This window comes from Geotrypetes seraphini, chromosome 5 (assembly GCF_902459505.1).
Source record: "Geotrypetes seraphini chromosome 5, aGeoSer1.1, whole genome shotgun sequence".
In the NCBI taxonomy this organism is placed as follows: domain Eukaryota; kingdom Metazoa; phylum Chordata; class Amphibia; order Gymnophiona; family Dermophiidae; genus Geotrypetes; species Geotrypetes seraphini.
This window is the reverse complement of record NC_047088.1, coordinates 268,141,948-268,169,657: the sequence shown is the minus strand read 5'-3', so window position 1 is coordinate 268,169,657 and position 27,710 is coordinate 268,141,948. Positions and strand designations below refer to the sequence as shown.

The 27,710-nt window shown below is 44.9% G+C and overlaps 1 protein-coding gene across 3 annotated transcripts in view; it reads left to right on the top strand.

The window, feature by feature from the left end:
• DNAJB2 (DnaJ heat shock protein family (Hsp40) member B2) overlaps positions 1 to 27,710 on the top strand; it is a 246,423-nt gene that overhangs the window by 77,827 nt on the left and 140,886 nt on the right. For 2 of the 3 annotated variants that reach the window (XM_033946759.1, XM_033946761.1), the window contains exon 3: positions 9,177 to 9,286. The exons of the other annotated variant lie outside the window; for it this stretch is intronic. In XM_033946759.1, the coding sequence (XP_033802650.1) occupies positions 9,177 to 9,286 (110 nt within the window). The remainder of the gene's footprint in view (positions 1 to 9,176; positions 9,287 to 27,710) is intronic. 3 annotated transcript variants of the gene reach the window in all.

The window sequence follows — 27,710 nt, the reverse complement described above, 5'->3', positions numbered from 1 at the left end:
AACTTGCTCTAGAGGTTCATAGGATACTCTAGCTAGCGCCTGTAGGACCAGATTATGACTCCATACCGGAAAAGGCTGTAGCACCAGATTATGACTTGACCACCAGGGGGCATCCGCTGAAAATCAGGGGAGGGAAGTTCCATGGCGACTCCAGAAAATACTTCTTCACCGAAAGAATGGTGGATCATTGGAACAGACTCCCACTGCAGGTGATTGAGGCCAACAGCGTGTCAGATTTTAAGAGAAAATGGGATATTCACATGGGATCCCTAAGGGAGTGAAACCAGGGGGCGGGTATTTGGAATGGGCAGACTTGGTGGGCTATAGCCCTTTTCTGCCGTCTTTTCTATGTTTCTATACCAGAAAAGGTTGTAGCACCAGAGGACAGAGGTTCAAAGAACCCTTTAAAAACCTGGCCATATCTGGATATGTGGCTATAGTGCTCTTATTAACCTTAGGCTCAAAACACGAGAGCCCTGCAATCTGAACTTTCAGGGAGCCAACCACTGGGCCTTTTTCTAGTCCTTCCTGCAAGAAGGCAAGCATCATCAATATCGGTGCCGAGCTTAGGTTCTCACTTCTTTGAGTGCGCCAAGCTTAGAAACACTTCCAGGCTTTCACATATGTGGCTAGTTCCTTTCTTCCTACATCTTAGAAGGAGGGGAGGAAGACTACTCCATCCGACTAGCCTTACATGCTAGTGCCACACGCTCAAGAGCCATGCTGTAAGACCAAAGCATTCCAATTCCCTCAGGGCAATTGGGCCTTGAGTGAGCAAACTGAGACCTTGGCCCCTTTTACAGACTGACCAGATCTGCAGCCCTTAGTGTGTCATGATACTGTGCAGAAGTTTGCCTATCGTAGGCCATGGAGGGAAGACGTAAAGAAGTCCTGCCTTCGGCCAAAGTTGCACCAAGGCATCCAAACCTTCGCTTGCTGGATCATAACTTAGACTGAAGAACTGAGCTGCCTTCTTGTTTGCCGCCAATGCCATCAGATCGAAAGTTGGGTGCCCCCACCGACTCAAAATGCAGGTGAAGGCTTCTTGAGTCAGGGACCACTCTGTGGGATCCAGAGTTTTCCAGATGAGGAAATCCACTTGTACATTGTCCACACCTGCCATATGTGGCACCAATAGATGGGACTCGGCCCACTGAAACATCAGCTTAGAGGCTCATTCTTGGTGCCCCCCCCCCCCCGGTGATTGACATAGGCTACCGCCATTGCATTGTCAGAGAGAACTTGAACCACTTTGTTCTGCAGCTCGCTCCTGAATGCATGAAGCACCAGATGTTTCAATGTTCCAAGCAGTTGAATGACCACTTCCTCTGAGAAGAGGACCAGCATTCCTGAACCAGATGCTCTTCACAATGTACACCCCAGCCATATAGGCTGGCATCAGACGTCGGGATCACCTGTGCAGAGATGCAAAGGGGAACTCCTCTGACTAGAGATTGAGCTTTCAATCACCAGACCAAACTGCAACAAACTTCTACCATCTACAGTAGCTGATGCTGCAGCGCATCCCTCTGTGGATACCATCGAGAAAGGAGCACATTCTGTAGCAGATGCAAGTGGGCCCTTGCTCAGATCCATGGTCCTTGTCCAGGTCACAACCATTGATCCCAGCACCTTCAAATAATGCTAGTCTGTCAGAGCTGTCTCACTCCGAAACGTCTATATCTGATGCAGGAGTTTCTCTCTGCGGGCTTCCAGGAGGAACACCTTGTTCTTCCTTGTGTCAAACCGGATTTCCTGATAGTCCAAAATCTGCATTGGCTTCAGGTGGCTTTTCCGAAAGTTGACCGTCCAGCCTCTTCAGTAGCTGAATCACTCTTTGAACAGCAATTCTGCCTTCGGATTTGGACTTGGGTTCTTATCAGCCAATTGTCCAGTTACAGATCTGCATAGGTGTGCTGCAACTACTAACATCACTTTGGTGAAGGTGCGTGGTGCTGTGACCAGCCCGAAGGGTAAGACTGCAAATTGGAAGTGTTGCTCCAGTACATGGAATCACAAGAACTTCCTGTGCTCTGGATAAATGGGGATGTGCAGTAGAGAATGACACGGTGAAAAAATTGGTCCCCGTCACCGCCCCGTCCCCGTCTCACCATCCCCGTCACCGCCCCGTCCCCGTCTCACCATCCTCTTCACCGCCCCGTCACCGCCACTGCCACCCCATTCACCGCCCCGTCACCGCCACTGCAATCCCATTCACTTTTCTTTATTTACGTATAAAGGAAACATTCTTTAAAACTTTAAAACTTAGTTAAATATTAGTTAATAACTATACAAAAACAAAACACGCAGAGAAAAAATTAATTAATATAAATTCTCAAAACTGACACATTTTGATCACTAAATTTAAAATAGTTATTTTTCATACAGTTTTTCAATCACTAATCTTCCACCACCCCTGGGGCTAGCAATGCAAAAACAAACACGACATGTACTTTAAATGCTTACAATGTTAGCCTATATGGTAAGTAGACGCGGCCGCTGTACCTAATCGCGGCAAAGATCTCCCTGCCGTGATTAGCATAGTGACCGCGGCTACGGCTGCAAGTCTCCCCTCCCCCCAGCGATCACGGCAGGAGGGCACCCAACCCCTCCTGTAGACCCCCCCAACGGCCCTCCCGACAATCGCAGCAGAAGGGTACCCAACCCCTCCTGCCGGTCCTCCCAATGGCCTCCCCTAAGATCGCCGGCAGGAGGGTACCCAAGCATGGCTGCAATCCCCAAGAATTCCATACGGCTATTGTTAATCATAGAAACATAGAAACATAGAAAGGTGACGGCAGAAAAGGGCTATAGCCCACCAAGTCTGCCCACTCTACTGACCCGCCCTATCAAGTCTGAGTGTCTTTCTAGGCCTCTGTAGGGATCCCACGTAGATGTCCCATTTATTCTTAAAGTCAAGCACGCTGTTGGCCTTGGCCACCTGCTCCGGAAGCTTATTCCAGTGCCCTATCACTCTTTCCGTGAAGAAATACTTCCTAATGTCACCCCTAAATTTCCCTCCTCTGAGTTTGAGCGGATGCCCTCTTGTGGCCGAGGGTCCCCTGAGTAGAAAGATGTCATCTTCTACCTCGACACGACCAGTGATGTATTTAAACGTTTCAATCATGTCTCCCCTCTCCCTGCGTTCCTCCAGAGTGTAGAGCTGCAGTTTATTCAGTCTCTCCTCGTACGAGAGACCCTTGAGCCCCGAAATATTCCTAGTGGCCATCCGCTGAACCGACTCGACTCTAAGCACATCTTTGCGGTAATGTGGCCTCCAGAACTGCACACAGTACTCCAGGTGAGGTCTTACCATGGTTTTGTACAGTGGCAATATGACCTCAGGTTTCCTGCTTACGAAACTTCTATTGATACATCCCATCATTTGTCTTGCCTTGGATGATGCTTTTTCCACCTGATTTGCAACCTTCATATCTGCACTGATGATCACTCCCAAGTCTCGCTCAACTATCGTCCTGGTCAACGTTTCTCCATTTAAGGTGTAGGTTTTGCATGGATTCCTGCTACCGAGGTGCATGACCTTACATTTCTTGGCGTTGAAGCCCAGCTGCCATGTTGAGGACCAGTTCTCCAATGTAAGCAGGTCCTGCGTCATACAATCCTGCAAATCATTTTCCCTTACTATATTGCATATTTTGGCGTCATCGGCGAATAATGTTACTTTACCCTGAAGCCCTCGTGTCAAGTCCCCTATGAATATGTTAAAAAGGAGTGGACCCAGGACTGAGCCCTGCGGGACTCCGCTGATCACTTCCGATGTTTCAGAGAAGGTGCCATTGACCACCACTCTTTGAAGTCTACCACTCAGCCAATCCCTGACCCAAGTAGTTAGCGTCTCACCTATCCCCATTGATTTCATCTTGCTTAAAAGCCTGCGGTGTGGGACACTGTCAAAAGCTTTACTAAAATCCAAGTATACTATGTCCAGAGACTCCCCGGAGTCCAGCTTCGTTGTTACCCAATCAAAGAAGCCGATGAGATTAGATTGACATGACCTACCCCTAGTGAATCCATGTTGATTGGGATCCCTCAGATTCCCATCCTCCAAGATCATGTCTAATTTGCGTTTAAGTAGTGTTTCCATGAGTTTACACACTATCGATGTGAGACTCACCGGTCTGTAATTCGCAGCCTCTGCTCTGCAACCCTTTTTGTGCAGAGGAACGACGTTAGCTGTTTTCCAGTCTAGTGGGACTCTCCCCGTCCTTAGGGAAAGATTGAAGAGCATGGCTAATGGTTCTGCCAGGACTCCACACAGCTCTCTGAGCACTCTTGGGTGCACTTTGTCTGGTCCCATGGCTTTGTTCACTTTGAGCCTTGCCAGTTCGCTATAAACGTCAGCCGGTGTGAACTCAAAGTTCTGAAATGGGTCTTCCGCGCTTGAATTTGATACCAGCTGAGGTCCTTGTCCAGGTGCCTCGCAGGTAAAGACTGAGCAGAAATATTCATTCAGTAGTTTGGCTTTGTCAGAGTCTGCTTCTGCGTAATTCCCATCCGGAGTTCTAAGGCGTACTATTCCGCTGGTGTTCTTTTTCCTATCATTAATATACCTGAAGAAGAATTTGTCCCCTTTTTTAATGTTCTTTGCTAGATTTTCTTCCACTCGTAGTTTGGCCTCCCTAACTGCTGTTTTGACCTCTGCAGACCTGGCCTTGTATTCACTGTTAGCTTCTCCTTTCCCCGTACGTTTGTATGAAAGAAATGCTCTTTTTTTTCTCCTTGATGAGATACGAGATTTCATCCGTGAACCATTGAGGTTTCTTGTTTCTTTGTTGTTTATTTACCGATTTTATGTAACGGACAGTTGCCTCATGTAGGGTCAGTTTCAGAATTGACCACATAGCTTCCACATTATCAGTTTCCTCCTGATCCTGTAGCGTTTGCTGGACGAAATCTCCCATGCGTGCGAAGTCTGCGCCCCGGAATTTGAGTACCCTCGTTTTTGTTTGTGATTTAGGGAAGCCCTTCCTAAGGTTGAACCATACCATGTTATGGTCACTGGAGGCTAGCGTTTCTCCCACTGAGACCTCCGAGATGCTTTCTCCGTTTGTAAGTACTAGATCTAGGATGGCCTGGGCCCTAGTGGGCTCATGTATCATTTGTTTAAGCCGTACTCCCTTCATGGACGATAATATCCTCCTGCTCCCACAAGTTGTTGCTGAGAGTGTATTCCAGTCTACATCAGGCATGTTGAAGTCCCCTAACAGAACAGCATCCCCCCTTAAAGTGATATTCTCAATGTCTTCAATTAATTCCGCGTCCTTGTCCTCCGATTGTCTTGGAGGTCTGTATACCACCCCAAGGTATAAACATTTTTCTCTGCCTCTGGCCAGGTTTACCCAGATGGATTCCCCGGTGTACTTGACATCAGTGATCCTGGTTGTTTTGATGTTTTCTTTGATGTAAAGTGCAACCCCCCCTCCTAACTTACCCTCTCTGTCTTTGCGAAGCAGGTTGTACCCTGGAATAGTTATATCCCACCCATGAGAGTCTGTGAACCATGTTTCGGATATTGCCACCACGTCCAGGTCTGCATCCACTATTTCTGTTTCCAGTTCTAGAAATTTATTCCCTAAACTGTGTGCGTTAACATACATAGCTCTCCACTGTTTGTGTTTGCTAAACCCATGTAGAGAGCTACTCCTCTGTGTCAAAGAGTCTCCTAGCGATTCTTTAGCAGTGAGGGTACTTACCTCGTACCTAGAAGCGGAGTTTTGGATCATCACATCAGGGTTGTTACTTACTGCTCCTGTATATAAGTGGGTACCCTCCCCCAACTTACCTAGTTTAAAGCCCTTCGAAGTAGGCGGGCTAGACGATGTCCGAAGACATTCTTACCTCTGCTGGTCAGGTGTAGTCCGTCTGGTCCCTGGAGTCCCTGCAGCGTCTCTCCATGGTTCAGGAATCCGAAGTTCATTTCCCGGCACCACCGTTGTAGCCACTCATTCGTCTTCAGGATACGTTCGTCCCTCTCTCTTCCCTTGCCCCTAACAGGAAGAATTGAAGAGAATACTACCTGTGCATCTGTCCGCTTCAGCCTCTTCCCCAGATCTCTGAAGTCTCTGGCTATGTCCTCCACGCTGTTCTTGGCTGTGTCATTCGTTCCAACGTGGATGAGCAGCATGGGGAAGTGGTCCTGGGGCCTAAGAAGTCTGTCAAGGCAGGCGGTCACATCACGTATTCTGGCTCCAGGCAGACAGCAGATCTCCCTCGACTGTATATCTGGCCTGCATACTGGTCCCTCGGTGCCTCTCAGCATGGAGTCCCCAATGGTTATTACTCTCCGCTTCTTTTGGGGGGGTCGATCTGCTGTCCCTGGGGATGATGGCGCGTGTTGAACCTGGTCCTGCTTCACATCGGCAGTCTCTTCTTGCAGTACGTGAAATCTGTTCTTCAGATTAAGTTGTGGAGTCGATGTGGAGTTGCCCTGGTGAGAGAAAGAATAGGAAGGTGAAGAGTTTGTAAATGGGGGGGGCCTCCTACGTTTACCTGTGGAGGAGGTCACTAACTGCCAGGAGTCAGTGTCTCCAGCCATCTCCTGGAGATGAATTTGGGCGGGGAGGGGGGGAGAGAACCCCTGTCCAGGACACCGAGACGGCCCCAGTGGATGCTCTCGAGCTCCTTTCTGAGTATTTTGTGGTAGCGGCACTGTTGCGTTTTGCTAGGGACGCACTTGCTCCCTGGCTCAAACTTGGACATTTTGCCTTGCCCTCACACCATCTGGGCACTAATAGTCTCTCCCACCCCCCAAGCAACTAGAGGAGGCTAAGTCAGCGGCTCCCATCTCTCCCTAATGCACTGCACAGCACTTGGAACACTGATGATCCTCAGATGGCCATCCAGCACAAATCTGGTATGAATCCAAGAGATCTTGATCTGAGGAGTTCATCATACCTATTTTTGATCAAAATTGAGGTGTTTTGAGTCAGATAAAGGTTTTTGTTTTTAAATTGGGAAATCCAAGATGGCTCCCATGGCAGCGATTTTAGCATTGAAAACGGTCCATAGTTGCTACACGGGGATCTAAAAACTAGTGATTTGGGGATTTTAGAAGTAGGGGACCTGGCTCTAACCCCAAAACACAACCCCCACACACTTTTAAGACACTCTCCCCTTCCCCGATTCTGATTTAGAGCTGTCAGCCTGTTACTCACTGTACCTTGCTGTGTGCATAGGGCTGCTTGTAAGGAAGCTGCGGACAGCTTACAGGGAGAACTTCTGCCTCAAACAAGCCTGAAATCCAGACTGCTTGTTTCTTCATTCTGCCTTTTGACTTAATGACCAACCGGAAACCTTAGTCCCCATCAGAATCTTGTATACGCAGCTGGGAGGGAGGAAAGCAGTCAGCCCCAATTCTGGAAAACCTGCCATGGAGCCACTCAACTCGCGTTAAAGCCCACTGTGGACAGAACCTGGTGCGAGCCTTGTGCCCAAGGGACTGGTCCTTGAGCTCCCGAACTGTTAGTGCATGCTGTTTAAGTGGGTGCGCTGCAAGGCTGTCTGCCCCTTGGATGCAGAATTCTGACCTTAGCCAAAGATATCCCAAGAATGGGATCCTCTGTAGCACTGAAGAGCCTTGCAAATGGTAAGCAAAAACAGAATTTAATAGGAAAATAAACACAAGCAAAAAAGACAAGCCTCCAACTATTTCGCTTGTAGAGAGACAACTGAGGAATTGGAGGGCAGCCCAGAGAGATGGGAGGCAGAACAAAATAATGCTAATGAGGCTCTCTACAAGAATTCCCAAGGGAATAGATTGACTACTCGCAGGTTCAGGAATAATGTATCTGTCGCACTAGAAATATTTTTCTGCTGTGCCCAACATCAAAATAAAATATGGAAACATAAAATTATTTTGGAGAATTGGGAATCGTAAATGAATGTTTTATGAAGGTAACATAAAAAGAAGTGTGTGCAATAAGAAAAAATGAAAATAACCTACATCTTGAAAGGAACATGTAAAGATTAGAGAATTAAAAAAAAAGATGCAATGTTGGTTGATGTAATAAAACCAACAATAAAAACATGTTAACGTTTACAGGTACTTAACCAAAAGTTCCAATTGCCTTAACAATAATACTAAACAACCAATCTAAAGAGTTCAACTACAGATAATTTTTTCGCTTATCGCTCCTCACCTGACCGGAGCCGATGAGATATGCTGCTGATCAGCCAGACAAACGCAAATCATGCAGCACTCCAGAAAACCCCAGAGCCTAGCCCATAAAAAAGAATAGAGAGAAGAACCTAAGAAATATGGGACAGCTGGAAGGTCCATCAAGCCCAAGTACCTAGCTAGATCCCAAGTAAAACAGATTTTGTGCTGCTTATCCTAGGAATAAGCTGCTAAGCTAACTGATTTCACTACATCCAGAGTAATTACACGTGTGAAGAAATATTTTCTACGGTTTGTTTTAAATCTACTGTTTAGTAGCTTCTTTGCATGCCTCCTAGGCCTAGTATTTTTGGAAAGAGTGAACAAGTGATTCACATCATATCACCCCTGAGCATCTCTTCTCCAAGCTGAAGAGCCCTAGCCACTTTAGCCTTTCCTTATAGGGAGCCAAAAATATCCAGCGCCATACAGGAAAGAGAGTACAAAATGAGCAAAACAAAGCACTAGTAAGTTCTCAGAGTCCCAAGTATCCCCAGCCAGTTTGTGTACAAGCTTGGGCCTTGATCTTAACGGACACAGTAGCCTAACTAGGCTGCACTGGTCTAGAGGAAAAACACTGGACCTGTCTTTGGCTGAGCTATTCCTGCAATTACCTTTGTTCCACTCACTAAAGGTATCCCTGACCAAATATCAGTGTCCCGCTCAATATCTGGCACCATTTATGCCAAGAGGGCTTCAACCACCACCTGCTGCCGATGGAAGAACACATGTGTGCTCAAGAGTACTGAGTTACTGTAGCAACCACTAGCGGCCTAGAGTTTAGTGATAAAACAATTCAAATCGATTCAGCCGAACTGAATCAGTGACGCTATGTGTAAGACCATTCAAGGAAAGTTTTCAGCCTGAGTCAATGATGGTTAAAATTTTCAAACTTTTACAGAGAGATAATAGAGAAAAGCACCTGGTAACATGTTTCAGTCACATAAATGCTGATTGATGAACTGCAGGTTGTGTAACTGATGGACACATGTTCCTCCAGGTACAGAAAGCAAGCTTTACGGTGGCATCCAGATAAGAACCCGGAGAACAAGGAATTTGCTGAGCAGAAGTTTAAGGAAGTAGCAGAGGCATATGAAGTGCTCTCTGATGGTAGGGTTGAACATGATTCTCTATACTTTTTGCTTTCTCTTATTTTATTCCTTGTCTCCCTGCCCCAAATTATTTGTATTTTCTATTCCTTTTCTGTCTCTGCTCTTTCACTCTCATTATTTTTGCTCCCTTTTGTACCTCTGTAGAAAAATGTTTCTTTATCACTGACCAGACCAGTCTAGATGGTGACCAACGAGAAAGGCTTGTGGGCCTTATGTTATAGGATAGTGTGCAGCTTGCAGCTTAATAGAGGCAGGCAGTGTTTTGGTACTGAAACCGAAATTCAATTTCAGTTTTGTTTCAGCTGAAAATGTGTGGTTTTTTGACTGAAACTGGAGCAGACCCCACTTCTCCCTCCTCACTCCCCCACCAGACCTTGCTTAAAACCATTGGTAGTCCAGTGGTGCATTTAGGGCATGAGTGATGTCCATTCATTCCTGTGCTTGCTAACTCATTGTCAGATTGACTGCTGTGACTTCAAGCAGCAGTCTTGTGAGACCGCTGCCAGAGGTTGCAGAAGCCATTTTGGGTTTGGAGCCAGTATAGATAGGAATGATTTGTCTGAGGGAGAGGACTAGAGGGGAGTTGATTCTGTTTTTAGAGAGGGGTCCGTTGTCCTCTATGGCTTAGCAGATGGGTGTCTTGTATGGCTGCAGTGTGATGGAAGATTCTGGCTGGACTCCTGGGGATCAGTTGAAGACCTGTGTGTGTGTCTATGTTGAGTGATGGGGAGGGTCCCTTTGTTCTAGGGGTGATAAACTTGAAAAAGCTGGGTCCTTTTTTTAGTCCCTGTTTACTCCTCCCTTTTTCAACTGAGTCACTAGACCAGGGGTGGGCCACTCCGGTCCTCGAGGGCCAGAATCCAGTCGGGTTTTCAGGATTTCCCCAATGACAATGCATTGAAAGCAGTGCATGCAAATAGATCTCATGCATTGTCATTGGGGAAATCCTGAAAACCCGACTGGATTCTGGCCCTCGAGGACTGGAGCTGCCCACCCCTGCGCTAGACTGAAAAGAAGAGGGAGAGCAACTGCAAGGTAATCAAGTGGAGGAGGGTTTGGGCAGGGTCAGGTTGTGATCATGCTGGGATTGGCAATTGGACTACAGGGCAGCACTGGCAGAGTGGGGGGAAGTGCTGCCTTATATGGGGGCTATCAGGGGTGCTCGAAGTAAGGCATTCTGCTGCAGCTTCATGGAAGAGCACGTGTGAACTGTGGAAAACAGGGAATGGGGGGGGGTGCAAAGTTTTCAGTGGTACCAGAGATTCCTAGTGAAGATCTGGGGGATTCTCTTTCCTGAATTGTAAACAGGGGCTGCCTGACCAATTTTTATTTTTTTTTAATTAAAGAAGTGTTTATTGATGCAAACCGAAGCAAATAGCGTAACCAAAATAATTCCCACCATACTGCACCAGAGCAACTGCATTAACAATTAAATGACCCCCCCACCCTGAAACCAACATCAAGCTAATATATTTATCTGTTCATTATATTTATCAACGACCTGGAGACGGGGACGAAATGTGAGGTCATTAAATTTGCTGATGACACCAAACTCTGTAGCAGGGTCAAACCAAGGAGGATTGTGAAGACCTGCAGAGGGACCTGACGAGACTAGAGGAGTGGGCAAAAAAATGGCAAATGAGTTTCAATGTGGACAAATGCAAGGTCATGCATGTAGGGAAAAAGAACCCGATGTTCAGCTATAAAATGGGGGGAATATTGCTAGGGGTGAGCGACCTTGAAAAAGACCTGGGGGTGATGGTGGACGCAACATTGAAGCCATCGGCACAGTGTGCGACAGCCTCAAAGAAAGCAAACAGAATGCTGGGCATCATCAAAAAGGGTATCACAACCAGGACGAAAGAAGTCATCATGCCACTGTATCGTGCAATGGTGCGCCCGCACCTGGAATACTGTGTCCAGTACTGGTCGCCGTACCTCAAGAAAGACATGGCAGTACTCGAGGGAGTTCAGAGAAGAGCGACAAAACTGATAAGAGGTATGGAAAATTTTTCATACGCTGACAGGTTAAAAATGCTGGGGCTGTTCTCCCTGGAGAAGAGGAGACTTAGAGGGGACATGATAGAAACCTTCAAAATCCTAAAGGGCATAGAGAAAGTGGACAAGGACAGATTCTTCAAACTGTGGGGAACCACAAGCACTAGGGGTCACTCGGAGAAATTGAAAGGGGACAGGTTTAGAACAAATGCTAGGAAGTTCTTTTTTACCCAGAGGGTGGTAGACGCATGGAACGCTCTTCCAGAGGTTGTGATAGGCCAGACCACAGTACAGGGGTTCAAGGAAGGTTTGGATAGGTTCCTAAAGGATAAAGGGATTGAGGGGTACAGATAGAAGCAGAGGTAGGATATAAAAATGGTCAAATCACTTCACAGGTCAAAGGACCTAGTGGGCCACCGCGGGAGCGGACCACTGGGCGGGATGGACCTCTGGTCTGACCCAGTGGAGGCAACTTCTTATGTTCTTAAGTGTTTATTAGCACTAACAACCCCCCCAAATAACCTAAATGATATATGAAATCTCCAGTTTTAAGAAGTATGAACATTCAAGAAAGGAGCCCATATTGCTTCCCACTTAGAAAATGTACCGTATTTTCACCCATATACCGCTCACACAGGTATAGTGCGCGGGGAACACAAATTTATGTAAAAAAATTTAATATAGCGCGCACACGCGTATACCGCGCATGCTAAAACCTCCTCCCGCCTACTCCGAACCGGCATCCTCTCCCGCTCGCTTACCCGCGTTTTACAACTTTTTTTTTTCAATCCGATCCGGCATTCCCCCTGCGAACCGGCATCCTCTCCCCGGCTCGCGTCACCCCCCTCCCCCGCGATCCTACATCTCCCCCAGCACCGCAAAACATCTCTTACCTGATTGGGCACCGACACCAGCACCAATGCACAGGATGTGCCAGTGCCCGAAGATCCTCCCTCGTTGGTTTGGGCTGGGCTGGGCGGTGCGGTGCGGGAGAGATCCTCCTTCCTGCGCCGGGCTGGACTAGGCTTTGAGCATTTGCGCATGCTCAAAGCCATTATCTCGGAGAGAGCGAGACCAGAAGGCTTTGAGCATGCGCAAATGCTCAGCCTATTCCAGCCCGGCGCAGGAAGAAGGAGGATCTCTCCCGCACCGCCCAGCCCAGCCCAGCCCAAACCAACGAGGGAGGATCTTCGGGCACTGGCACTGGCACGTCCTGTGCATTGGTGCCGGTGCCCAATCGGGTAAGAGATGTTTTGCGGTGCTGGGGGGGATGTAGGATCGCAGGGGAGGGGGGGTGACACGAGCGGGGGGGGATGCCGGTTCGCAGGGGGGATGCCGATCGGATTGAAAAAAAAAAGTTGTAAAACGCGCTCACACGTATAACGCGCACGGTTTGTAAAATCGTGTATAATGCGCGTGTTATATGCGTGAAAATACGGTACATTTCTGAATTAGCACTCAACCATTCACCACAAATATACCACAATTTTGTAATCCGGGCTACCAAAGATGGCACAGAGCACTGTTTTCAGTGCTTAGCTAAATTCAACCAATCAGTGCGACACACTTAACAGACTAATATACACTGCTTTTTCTTGGAAAAGCCAGGAAATTCACCTCTGAGCAGCCCAAATTCAGAATAGACCTGAGTGCCTCAGATATTTCTTTCTTTAGCCCTGCAGTCCTGTGGCAGTCGCATGGTCATGACCTTCCTGCATGGACTTTCCCTGGTGAGTTTTCTTTACTAATTTACTCTCCTTTTCATCTTATGAGGCTATAGCTACCCCTTAGCTCAAATCACACTTAACTACCATGTATTACTCGCAACAAATCTCTAGCTGTCCCTGTTGAAAGAAAATCTACTTCCAAGTCTCTCGCTGACCATCGGGACTACTGCAGATTAACTCTTACCCAATCCCTCCCTGTCCCTTTCCCTCTTCCTGTTGCATAGTGAAGCTGGTTCCTTGGGTACAGTGTCATCTTCACAGGAGAAAAAGAAAACAGTGGGATGGGACAATGAACTTTCCACCAATAAAGCAAAACCAACCAAAAGCTTTAATAATGTTTATTAAGGTTCAAATTGAGTAAAAACCCTACACAGTACTGTGTTTCAGTGTATGAGACATGCCTGCATCAGGGGTACTAAAAATAAACAAGGATAAAAACAAATTAAAAATGACATAACTTATCATATAAATAAATATAAAAAATATAATAATATAAAAAAAGAATAAATAAAACAACATTAGGCATAAAAATCACATTGAAACTTTAAACATCTGAAAATGCAGAAAACCATGGCCAACCTGTAAACTTAAGAACACAAGAATAGCCTTACTGAGTCAGCCCAGTAGCCCGTTCTCACGGTGGCCAATCCAGGTCACTAGTACCTTGCCAAAACAGGGCAAGCAGTGGCTAACCCCATGTCTTTCTCAATAAAAGAGTATGGACTTTTCCTCCAGGAACTTGTCCAAACCTTTCTTAAAACCAGCTACGCTATTCGCTCTTACCACAACCTCTGGCAACGCGTTCCATAGTTTAACCATTCTAGAAAAAGAAGAAAAAGGTAATATCAGAAAAAGTAAATAAATGAAATGGAGCACTACAAATTTGGTGACATCAGTATATAAACAAAAGGAAAGGATGACCCATAACGTTTAAAAGGTTTCAAAACAGATGTATTAATGTACCACATTACAATAACCAAATTAACAAATTAGACAAAAAGTGTTGTGCTTTTTCTCAAACTGTTTTTGCAGTGCATTTTGTATACTCTAGTGACTCGATTTTTCTTGGTAAACTTTACCTTTTTTTCTTTGCGGCATTGTTTTTTGTCATGGATCATTGTTTCCCTTAATTTTTTTGTTTAGTGCCATTCTTTGAAGCTCTTGAAATTGCTAGGACATATCATGGAATACAAGCGCCATGTATGAATTTCTTTTTGGTATCACTTTCCAATGCTTTTTAAAGTGGGAACTCAAGCGACACGGAGCCACATAATTTTTGTGTGGGGAAAAGCACTGCATCTTAGATATACTTTTCTTGACATATTGTTTCTCATTGGCATTCAAAATGGTAAACTCACCCTCTGTTTTACGAAGCTGCGCTAGCGGCTGCCACGTGACAATGGCCCCAAGCCCTTTAAATCTCTATGGGATTCGGGGCTGTTACCGCAGCGCAGCCTCGTAAACGGGCCCTTAATGTTTTGAAATGTCATGGAGATTTTCTTGTCTCCCTTTTTGGCTTCTTTTTTTTTTTTTTTAATATAACCATATTTTTCGCCACATAAGACGCACCTGACCATAAGACGCACCCTAGATTTAGAGGAGGAAAACAAGACAAAAACATTCTGAACCAAATTCTCTGCCAGGCTCTGTACCCAACCCCATACTCCTTGTCAGGCTCTGCACCCTGTCCCCTCTCACTGCCAGGCTCTGTATCCTGTCCCCCCTCTGGTGGTCTAGTGAAAGGCAGGGACAGGGCAGGCAGGCAGGCCTAGTGACAGGCAGGCAGGCCTAGTGACAGGCAAGCTGGCCTAGTGACAGACAGGCAGGCAGGCTCCATACTCCTCACGTAATGTAAATCATCACCCCATACCCACCACCAGTACCTTTTTTAATCATAACCCCCCGGTACCTTTTAAAATCCCTTCCTCTCTGACTAGCTGTCTCTTATTTCCCAGCCAGCGGCACGGAGGTCAGGAGCAAAGTTTTCCACACTCCTGCTTCAGCCCGCGCTGCTTTCTGAATGGCTGCGATCATTTCTCGCGAGTCCCGTGAGAACTAATTGCAGCCATTCAGAAAGCAGCGTGGCCGAAGCAGGAGCACAGAAAGCTTTGCTCCTGACCTCCATGCTCTTCTGACCTCCGCACCGCTGGCTGGGAAATAGGAGGAGACAGCTAATGAGAGAGAAATCATGTTGGACCACCAGGTTATTTGCAATAATTTGCTGCGGATGACGGGCGGGGGTTGGGGTTTTAAAAAGGTGCGGTGGCGGTGGGCGTGCAGGAGGGGGTGTTTAACAAATGTGCAGTGGGTGTGTGATAACGCAGCGGGCGGGGTGTTTTAAAAGGTGCAGCGGCAGGAGGGGTGTTTTTAAACGGTACGGGGAGACATTTTTTTTGTACCTTCGCTACATAAGATGCACCGAGATTTCCACCCACTTTTGATTTACACAATAATGTTTTTGTTTTTTTATGAAATAGGTGAAGTGATCATATCTTTGTATGTTTTAAAGGACCTCTGTAAACTGTTAAACGTACCTTTTGTATTTTTGTTTATATACTGATGACACCAACTTTGTAGTGCTCTATTTCATTTATTTTTATTTACTTTATCTGATATTACCTTTTTCTTTTTTCTAGAATCACCTTTTACATTTTTGTAAAATATCATTTTTTGTGAGCAAAACTCAAGTTTACAGGTTGGCCATGATTTTCTGGATTTTCTGATGTTTAAAATTTCAATGTGATTTTTATGCCTAAAGTTTCTTTTTTATATTATATTTTTTATGTTTATTTATATAAGTTATGTCATTTTTAATTTGTTTTTATCCTCCTTTATTTTTAGTAGCCCCGATGCAGGCGTGTTTCATATGCCGAAACACAGTACTGTGTGGGTTTTTACTCAATTTGAGCATTAATAAATGTAATTAAAGCTTTTGGTTGGCTTTGCTTTATTGGTGGAAAGTCTGTTGTCCCATCCCACTGTTTTCTTTTTCTCTTGTTTGGTCTGCGTGGGATTGAATCCTGTTGGACTTTGTGGGTTTTTAATTTATTCACAAGACATCTGATTTAAAGGACAAAAACATAGAGGATATTGTTTAGAGATACTTTTATTGTATACAACCAATTGCTACACTATGCTATGTCAATACAAATACTACTATCTCTGCTCTTCTACCTCTCAGATAGCATGTCTTCCCCTATCCCAATCATTACAGACCAGGGCAGATATGGTGACCTGAGTCATCTCCCCGAAACAAATCCCTACAGCATAAACCCCACTGCCTTAGATACATCCTCCTCACCTCGCCCTCATTGATGCTAAAAAGCCTCAAGATTACCCTTGTAAATACGAGATCCGTAAACAACAAAGATGTCACCTTTAAGAGATCTTCTCACGGACATTCTCCTAATCACTGAAACCTGGCTCAAAGACAATGACGGAACTACCTTGAGTGCTCTGCCCCCCCCCCCCCCGGATATCAGGTTCTAGCCAGCTCGTGTACCAACACCAGAGGAGGGGTAACCACCATTGTTAAATCTGATCTCGACCCAAAACAGATAGACTAAATGCACTGGAATACCTCATCTTCTCAACGGGCCACAATAGAGATTTCACTTTGTGCTGATTTCCAAACCCCACACTCCCCGATGAACACTCTAAATGACTTACTATCCATCCTTGGCAAAGTGATAATCACAACCAGATTGTTATCCTAGGAGACTTCAACTTTACAGATTACCCAAATGCGACTGGAACACCAGCAGATTTCGTACCATCATTAACACACCTGGACTTCCACCAAATAGTTCCCTCACCAACTCACTCAGCAGGCCACATCCTAGACCTAATCTTCACTCAAAAAGATGCATCTGCTAACACACTTACTCCAAGCTATTCTATCAAACTAGTATGCTAGTCCAATCACCATCTGATCACTTTTAACTACATCTACTTAGTGAAACAACCTGCACCCATGAAACAACTACAACCCACAAAAACCTTCAAGAACAACTCAGTTGAAATAAGAAACCTCTCATCAGGCCTTTCCAACCTATCTGAATCACTAAAACCCTATTCCAAATCTGTTGATGAGGCTTCCATGACCTGGCACAACGAAGTTAAAGCACTTTATGAAGGCTTAGCCTCATTCAAAGAAGTCTTATGATATCCTCATAAACACTTCTCCCCTTGGTTTACTGAAACCCTAAGAGCCAAAAAGAGAGAGCTAAGAGCAGAAAGGAATCCAAATGGAGCGCAGACAGATCCAGCAGGAGGAACCTGCATCAAGAATACAAACAAGCCAAACGATGCTAAAAAGGCCTATTATTTTCAACAACTACTGAAAACTACCAATAGATTAAAAAAACCTGTTCTCAGTAACAAAAAAGTTATTCACAGCATCACAAGGAGACATCCAAACCCTAAATTCAGACCTCGACAGTGATACGCTCTCTGACTTCTTTGTTGATAAATACACTCCTACCTGGATTCTAACACACAACAAACACCAACTCCCCAGAAGCCAATCAGAATACCCAAATCATCATCTGAAACCCTAAATCATTTTGAAACTGTCTCTTATGAAGACCTAACCAAACTAAACTCCATTAACCCTTTGGTTCCATCCTGAATCCTTGCCAGTCACACCTCCTAGTTGCTGCCAATGATGCATTTGTAAGCTCAATTCTTCCTCTTATCAACTCCTCCTTACAGTCAGACTCAGTCCCTTTAAACTGGAAATCGGCCATTGTAGGACCAATTAAAAAACAACAACAAAAAAACACATACAACCCTGGTGTCCTCAGCAACTTTAGGCCTGTTTCCAACCTACCTTTTATATCCAAGATCCTGGAAAAAAAAAACTGTACTTAACCAACTCCTCTCCTACATCAACAAACAGGAAGCCCTATCCACCTACCAGTCAGGATTCAGGAAATTTCACAGCACGGAAACCGTCCTACTTGACATTGATAACTGCTGGAAACTTGAGGATAAGGGAAACGATGACCTTCTGGTGCTATTTGATCTCAGCGCAGCATTCAGCATTATTATTAATAATAATAACTTTATTCTTTTATACCGCCATAACCAAAAAATCTAAGCGGTTTACATTAAAAGGAGCTGGACAATCAGCGAAATACAATGATACAGTAAAAAATACAAATATTTGTAAAATAGAATTTCAATAATAAAACTCACGAAGTAATAAACTTATCGAACTAAGTGGTCTTAATTAATTTCCGAAAACTGCAATAAGAACATAAGCAATGCCTCCGCTGGGTCAGACCTGAGGTCCATCGTGCTCAGCAGTCCACGCGTGCAGCGGCCCAACAGGTCCAGGACCTGTGCAGTAATCCTCTATCTATACACCTCTATCCCCTTTTCCAGCAGGAAATTGTCCAATCCTTTCTTAAACCCCAGTACCGTACTCTGCTCTATTACATCCTCTGGAAGCGCATTCCAGGTGTCCACACATTGGGTAAAGAAGAACTTCCTAGCATTCGTTTTGAATATTTCCCCTTTCAACTTTTCTGAATGCCCTCTTGTTCTTTTATATTTTGAAAGTTTGAAGAATCTGTCCCTCTCTACTCTCTCTATGCCCTTCATGATCTTGTAAGTCTCTGTCATATCCCCTCTAAGTCTCCTCTTCTCCAGGGAAAAGAGACCCAGTTTCTCCAATCTCTCAGCGTATGAAAGGTTTTCCATCCCTTTTATCAGACGTGTCGCTCTCCTCTGAACCCCCTCGAGTAACGCCATATCCTTCTTAAGGTATGGCGACCAATATTGGACGCAGTACTCCAGATGCGGACGCACCATCGCCCGATACAAGGGCAGGATAACTTCTTTCATTCTGGTTGTAATACCCTTCTTGATTATACCTAGCATTCTATTCGCTCTCTTAGCAGCCGCTGCGCACTGTGCCGTCGGCTTCATTATCATGTCCACCATTACCCCCAAGTCCCTTTCTTGGGTACTCTCATTCAATAACATCCCTCCCATCATATAGTTGTACCTCGGGTTTCTGCTTCCCACATGTAATACTTTACATTTCTCAACGTTGAACTTCATCTGCCATCTCGTCGCCCATTCCCCTAGTTTGTTTAAGTCCCTTTGCAATTCTTCGCAGTCCTCTTTAGTCCAAGCTCCACTAAATAGTTTGGTGTCGTTCGCAAATTTTATTATCTCACACTTCGTCCCTGTTTCTAGATCATTTATTTGCCGGCGTATAAGACGACTTTTTAGTACCTTAAAATCCTCCCCAAAGTCGGGGGTCGTCTTATACGCCGGGTACAGTTTACATGCCCTTACTTGCGGGGCTGGATGTACTCAGTCGCGCGGCTCTTCTTCTCCCTACCTTCTCTGCTTGCAGCACAGAGCCGAACGGAAGTCTTCCCGACGTCAGCGCTGACGTCGGAGGGGAGGGAGGGCTTAAACAAAGCTTAAACAAAGCCCTCCCTCCCTCCGACGTCAGCGCTGACGTCGGGAAGACTTCCGTTCGGCTCTGTGCTGCAGGCATGGCAGGTAAGGAGGAGAGTAGCCTCGCGGTACCAAGAGAGAGGGGCGGCCGCCCAGCCCCGGTTGCAGCACAGCCGGCCAGGTCCCCTTACTTTTGTGGCACTTCCCCGACCAACCGATAACAGCCCGGGTCCGACAATCCTCCCTGCCCTGTAGCCGCGAATCTAAATTACCTTCTTACAGCAGCTGTAAGAAGGTAATTTAGATTCGCGGTTAAGGGCAGGGAAGTTTGTCGGACCCGGGCTGTTGTCGGTCGGTCGGGGAAGTGCCACAAAAGTAAGGGGACCTGGCTGGCTGTGCTGCACCCGGGGCGGTAGAGAAGGAGGGGGGGAGAAGGACGCTGAAATACCATGGTGAAGACAGGAGGGGGGGGGAAGGACTCTGAAAGCACTTGAAGACAGAGGAGGGAGAAGAACGCTGAAAGCACATGGGGGAATACAAAGGGGTGGAGAAGGAAGAAGGGGTCGACTTATACGGCGAGTATAACACAAAACTCTATTTTTTAACTAAAAGTTGGGGGGTCGTCTTATACGCCCAGTCGTCCTATACGCCGGCAAATACGGTATATTAAATAGCAGCGGCTCGAGCACCGAGCCCTGCGGAACACCACTCGTGACCCTCCTCCAGTCCGAGTAGTGGCCCTTCACTCCTACCCTCTATTTCCTACATAGCTTGCTGAATACATTTACCTAACCAAGATTGTTGCCTACCAGCTTGAAATGCTAGGGTCCTATCTAAGAAGGTCACTTCCGCATTATATAACTTGCTGAGATTTGCATCCAAGATGTTGCATTGCGCAGGTTCACTTCCTTCTTAAGTAACAGAACCCAAAGTGTACTAATGGGTTCAACCCTATCAAAACTGAAAACAATCAAATACAGAGTAGATTTGACAAAAAAAAAATCTGATAACTGGTTAAATATCACTCTCACAACTAATATTATCTATAATCTTGATCATCACAATTCAGTTATTCTGTTTTCCCTCGACCTTTCGGCAGCATTCGACACTATCGATCACTCTCTCCTCCTAGACAGGCTTCAATCAATGGTTCACTTCCTTTCTATCTGACCGTATTTCTACGGTACGCTTCAACAATTCTAACTCTAAACCATTTTCCTATAATTACGGAATTCCTCAGGGTTCAATCTTGTCTCCATTGTTATTTAACATCTTTTTATCTCCACTTCTTAACCTTACCCAATCTATAGGTTTCACCACTTATGCCTATGCAGACGACATCCAACTGATTCATCCGGTTAACCCAGAAAATTCCAACGAAATAATGCAAATCAATCAAAATTTAGAAAAAATTAAAAATTGGCTCACACAAAACAAACTCGCCTTAAATATATCAAAGACAAAGGCTTTACTCTTCCCATCAAAACAAGGATTAAAACTCTCTATCCCTTTCTCAATAGATAATACAACTATTGAATTAGTAACATCATTAAAGATACTAGGAGTAATAATTGATGACAAATTTTCTTATCAAGAGCATATTAGCAATAGAGTTAAAAGCTGTTTTTATCGTCTACGCTTAATCCGCTCAATGTCTAAATATTTAGAACCACAATCCCTAAACATCTTAATACACTCTCTTATAATATCCAAATTAGATTATTGTAATTCACTTCTGTTAAATATCACCCAAAAAGAAAAAAGACGCCTACAAATAATACAAAATACCGCTATTAAAATAATTCACAAAGGGAAGAAATACGACCATGTAACTCCTTTTTTAATAAAATCACATTGGCTGCCCATCAATCAACAAATAACATATAAAATAGCATTACTAGTGTTTAAAACAATATCCACCAATGAACCACAATTCATAGATCGGCTTCTAATACCTCACACTTCAAATCGCTCCCTCCGATCTGATTCACAAGGGTTGCTTATGGTCCCTTCATTGAAAGTAATAGGAACTAGACGTCATGACATTTTTTCAGTCATGGCACCTCTTACCTGGAATACTCTTCCTTTATATATTAGAGAAATTAAGGATCTCAACCTATTTAAAACTAATTTAAAAACTTTTCTTTTCAAAACTACATTTAATCTCTAAAATTAACCATTTCTCTACGATCTAAAATCGGGGACTTCTCTATTAGCAATATCCCAATCCAAATGTTTTACCCTCCCTACTACAACCTCTCTTTCTCCCCTACGGGAAACAACAATTTGTAACTTTACCTCCTTTTGTTTTTTCCTAATGTATCTTAGTTTGTCCGTATTGTCAGTCTATTGCCGCCCCTTTTTTTTATGTAGTATTATATATTTTAATGTTATATGTTAAATCTTTTTTTTTTAATGTAATTCGCTTAGATTATAATAAGCGAAACATCAAATTCAAATAAACTTGAAACTACAGAGTACCACAGGGAGCCCTACTGTGTCAACTTCTACCTTAAACCTGCCCTAGATATAATGTGCAAACAACAAATTTGGATCCACTCCTTTACCGATGGCATCCAACTATACCTTCCTTTAGGGCAGAATCGTGACTCCCAGATCACAAAACTTCTCAACTGTCTTAACAGAAATCAAAACATGGATGTCTATAAATAAACTACAACTAAACGCCTCAAAAACAGAACTCCTTTGAATCCGCAAAGAGTAGTGCTTCTACACCTGTCCCTCACTTATCTGGGAAACCACTACTCTAACTACAAAAGACCAAGTACACAGCCTGGGAATACTTCTCGATGCAAACCTTTCACTCTCTTGTCACATCTCTCAGGTAGTCTCCTCTTCATTCTTATTTTCTGGAGCTGTTGGAGATATTAGAAGCTACTTCTCTGAAACTGACTGCATCCAACTTCACTATGCCTTCGTACTGTCCTTTATGGACTACTGTAATGCAAAAAATCTCCATTGCCCAGAACGCATACAAAACGCAGTAATTAGACTGCTAAAAACCCTCCATACCCACGACTCCATCACAGAAGCACTATTATCAGTCCACTGGCTACCCATTACCAAACGTATCTTCAAGGGCCTAGTAATAACATACAGGCCCTACACAACATGGCACCCAGCTACATATCAACCAAACCTCCTCCATAATTCCCAAATAGACCACTCTACTCCCAGGAGGATACATGTCTGCAAATTCCTCCTGGTTGGGTCCTCTAACTCCAAAGCGCCAGGCGCCATTCCTACTCCCACTTCCTACCACACTATTGGAATCAACTGCCTCCTCACATCAGATCCCTCAGAGGGCTTCTGAACTTCAGGAAAGCAATAAAAACTTACCTTTTCCTATAAATCAAGTCACTTCTTTCCAACCATATGTATTCTAATTTATGCTGTACTAGATTCACTCTGTTAACTGAAGATGGAAATAACCGTATGTTAACTTAAAATGACCAAATTGTATGCTAAACTTGACTCTGTATATCTAATGTTACTGTACACATGTAAAAATCATAATTTTTGTCTATGTACTATATATCAAAAACAAAAAAACCCCAACGGTCAAAAGACTTATGATATTTGAAAGAACACTAATGTAATAAAAAGGGCCCCTGTGGAGAAAAAGGGGGGATGTAGAAGGTACTCAAAATATAATAAATGTATAAAGAAATGTATAAAGAAAAGGCTGAATTGCTTAACAAATATTTCTATTCTGTGTTCACGGCTGAAGAGCCAGGAGCAGGACCGCAGAAGACAAACTAGGGATGGAGGAGTGTAAATCAAGTTTCCAAGTTTATTTACATTTTAATATACTGACCATTAGCGTGTATCTGGCCAGTGTACTAAGCTAAAAACATAAAAATAAAAGTAAAAACGGGGTAAAAAGAAAGATGAAACATAAAGTAGACAAAGACAGTGACATATCTGGACTTGAGGGAGTGTGGGAAAGGAAAGTTTATAATTACATCATAAAAATAAAAGTAAATGGAGATATGAGGGGAGGGGAAAAAACATCAGGGAATGGGTGTCGCTCCATAGAAGCGTACTTTTGTGAAGTGTGTCGCAGTTGAAGAGGGTTATTTTCAAGCGCTATGGAATGTGTCTTGGAATAAGAAGGTTTTGAGATTGGTTTTGAATTTATCGAGAGAATTTTATTGGCGTAAGTAGGGGCTGTAACACAAAAAGTTTGTATTTCGAGTATAGTAAAGTTCCTTGATTGGAGGAACAGTCATTAAGTTCTGGTCTGCTGATCTGAGGGTCCGTGATGAGGAGTAAGGAATTATGAGTTTATCAAGAAATGTTGGAGAACGCGTAAGTTTAATTTTGAAAGCAAGCAAGAGAATTTTATATGTGGTGCAATGTGATATGGGTAACCAGTCCACTTCTCGAAGAAGAGTGACATGATCATATTTTCCTGCTTTGTGTATGAGTTTGATGGCTGTGTTTTGGGGACGGATAGTGTACAAAGTGATGGGGCCGGATGGTGTACATCTGAGGGTGTTGAAGGAACTTAGGGAAGTTCTGATGGCTCTGCTGACTGACCTTTTCAATGAGTCTGTAGTCGGGAGTGGTACCGGAGGACTGAAGAAGGGCAGATATGGTCCCTCTCCACCAAATTGAAAGTAAGGCAGAAATAGTGAATTGAGAGGATCCTGGAAGGGGCCGAGACGGAGGAGACAGCTGTAGTAATCCACGTTGGAACCAACGACGTCAGCAGGAGGGACTACAACAGGACTGCACTAACTGATCAGTTCAGGATCCTGGGGAGGAAACTGAAACTGAGGGCAAGGAAGATAGCCTTCTCATAGATCCTGCCAGTACCGAGAACGGACGCACGGAGGCAGAGCGAACTACAAGCAATAAACGGTTGGCTCAGGATGTGGTGCGAAGAGGAGGGTTTCCTTTTTGTTCGGAACTGGACAACTTTCTTGGGAAAGAATAAGCTCTACAGGAGAGACGGACTGCACCTGAGCGCAGGATGCTGGCACGCAACGTCCAGAGCGTCATAGATTTGACTTTAAACTAAGGAAAAGGGGAAAGCCAACAGTCGATCCGACACATCGGACAAAAATATCAAATAAGGATACTGAGCAAGGACAGTGTAAAAGAGGGCTCAGGACTGAGTGGGAATTTTTGAAAAAAGGACCTAAGGAAGCAATACAAGGGCCCAGGGCCAGGGACTTTGAGCAAGGACATTGTAAAAAAGGAATCGGGCCTGAGTGGGAAATTTTGGGGAATGGACCCAAGGATGCCAAGCAGAGGACCAGGGCCAAGGATATTGAACAAGGGCACTGTAAGAGAGGGCCCAGGACTGAGTTGAAATTTTTTGAAAAAGGACCAAAAGACAAATCGCAGGGGTCTAGAGCACAAATGAAATTGGTAAGCAGGACTAACAGAGAACAACGGAATCCAGAGGGACAACCAAAAATGGGGAAACAGGCTGAGAACGAAACAGATACACCACAGGAGGAGGATGACCGAGACGAGGCTTGGGGACTAGCAACTCACGAGGGGGACGACAGGAGTGCCAAACCACAAGGAAAACCAGCAAGAAAGGCGAACAACCGGGACTTACATTGCCTGTACGCTAATGCTAGGAGCCTAAGGGCTAAAATGGGAGAGCTGGAAGTATTAGCCAGCAAAAAGGGCCTAGACATAATTGGAGTCACAGAAACGTGGTGGACTGATGACAATGAATGGGATGTGGCTTTACCAGGGTTCAAACTCTACAGGAGAGATAGGCCACACAAAAAAGGTGGTGGAATAGCGTTATATATAAAAGATTCCATACCGTCATCCAGGATGGAAACAACAGTTTCCATCTGGAGTCGGTGCAAAGAATGGCCACCCGGATGGTCTCGGGACTCAAGGATCTACCATACGAAAAACGGCTTGACAAATTGCAGCTATACTCGCTCGAGGAGCGCAGAGAGAGGGGGGACATGATCGAGACGTTCAAGTATCTTACGGGCCGCATTGAGGCGGAGGAAGATATCTTCTTTTTCAAGGGTCCCACGACAACAAGAGGGCATCCGTTGAAAATCAGGGGCGGGAAACTATGAGGTGACACCAGGAAATTCTTTTTCACTGAAAGAGTGGTTGATCGCTGGAATAGTCTTCCACTACAGGTGATTGAGGCCAGCAGCGTGCCTGATTTTAAGGCCAAATGGGATCGGCACATGGGATCTATTCACAGGGCAAAGGTAGGGGAGGGACATTAAGGTGGGCAGACTAGATGGGCCGTGGGCCCTTATCTGCCGTCTATTTCTATGTTTCTATGTTTCTAACAGTAAGGGTGGATGACTTGGAATCACTATGGGTTAAGCTACCAGGAGGAACAGGTGCAGACATAAAACTGGGTCTGTACTATCGCCCACCTGGACAATCGGAGGAAATCGATCAGGACCTGAAGGCCGAACTGAGGCAGCTATGCAAAAGCGGAAGTGTGGTGGTGATGGGGGACTTCAACCACCCGGAAATAGACTGGAGCATCGGGCACTCAAACTGTATGAGGGAGACCAAATTCATGGAGGTCACAAGGACTGTTTCATGGAACAGCTGGTCAGGGAACCAACACGGGGAGATGTCACTCTTGACCTAATTTTCAACAGACTAGGGAGACCCGCTAAGGAGGTGGCGGTACTAGCCCCACTAGGAAACAGCGATCACAACACGATCCAGTACAGGCTAGAAATTGGATCATCAAAGGTGAAAAGAACCACAACAACAGCACTCAACTTCAAAAAAGGGAATTATGATGCCATGAGGAAAATGGTGGGAAAGAAACTCAACGATACCGCAAGGAAGATGGAATCCGTAGAAAAAGCCTGGACCCTACTTGCACGAAGCACAGAACCTGTGTGTCCCCAAGTTCAGGAAAGGGTGCAAAAAAAATAGATCAAAAAACCCAGTGTGGATAACAAATGCAGTGAAAAAGGCAATAAATGATAAGAAGGCATCTTTCAAAAAATGGAAAAAGGATCAGACAAAGGATAACCAAAAGTAGCATAAAAAACACCAAAAGGAGTGTCACCGAGTGGTTAGGAAAGCAAAAAGAGAATATGAAGAGAGACTGGCGGGGGAAGCAACAAACTTCAAATCATTCTTCAGGTACGTCAAGGGGAAGCAACCAGCTAGGGAGGAAGTGGGACCCTTGGATGATGGAGACAGAAAGGGAGAGGTAAAAAAGGAAAAGGAGATAGCGGACAGGTTAAATGAGTTCTTCACGTCAGTCTTCACGAGGGAGGACACAACCAACATTCCGGAACCCGAGGAGATCGTAAAAGGAGATCAGGATGAAAATCTGATCCAACTTGAGGTGAGCAAGATGGATGACCTCAGGAAGATAGACAGGCTAAAGAGCGACAAATTGCCAGGTCCAGACGGCATTCACCCAAGGGTACTCAAGGAACTACGGAACAAAATAGCTGAGTCACTTCGACAAATATGCAACCTATCCTTAAAAACTGGAGAGATCCCAGAGGACTGGAAAATAGCATATGTCACGCCCATCTTCAAGAAAGGCTCAAGGGGAGACCCGGGAAACTACAGGCCAGTGAGCTTGACCTCGGTCCCTGGAAAGATGATGGAAGCGCTGATTAAAGACAGCATTTGGGAACACATCGAAAACAATGGGCAGCTAAAGTCGAGCCAACCTGGCTTCTGCAAGGGCAGGTCATGCCTCACGAACTTATTATACTTCTTTGAGGGGGTGAACAGCCAGGTGGATAGAGGGGAATCCATAGACATCATGAAAACTGCCAATCAAGTGGAGAAGGCTTTATCTAAGGCAAGGCAGATATTGGGTTGTATCAATAGAAGTTTCGTCAGCCGAAAGCCTGAAGTCATAATGCCGTTGTACAGGGCCATGGTGAGACCTCATCTGGAGTACTGTGTGCAATTCTGGAGGCCACATTACAGTAAAGATGTGCGCAGAATTGAATCGGTTCAACGGACGGCCACCAGGATGATCTCGGGGCTCAAGGGTCTCTTGTACGAAGAGAGACTGAACAAATTGCAGCTCTACACTCTTGAGGAACGTAGGGAGAGGGGAGACATGATCGAAACATTTAAGTACCTCACGGGACGTGTCGAAGTGGAAGATGATATTTTCTTTCTCAAGGGACCCTCGGCCACAAGAGGGCACCCGCTCAAACTCAGGGGCGGAAAATTTCATGGCGACACCAGAAAGTATTTCTTCACAGAGAGAATGGTTGATCATTGGAACAAGCTTCCAGTGCAGGTGATCGAGGCAGACAG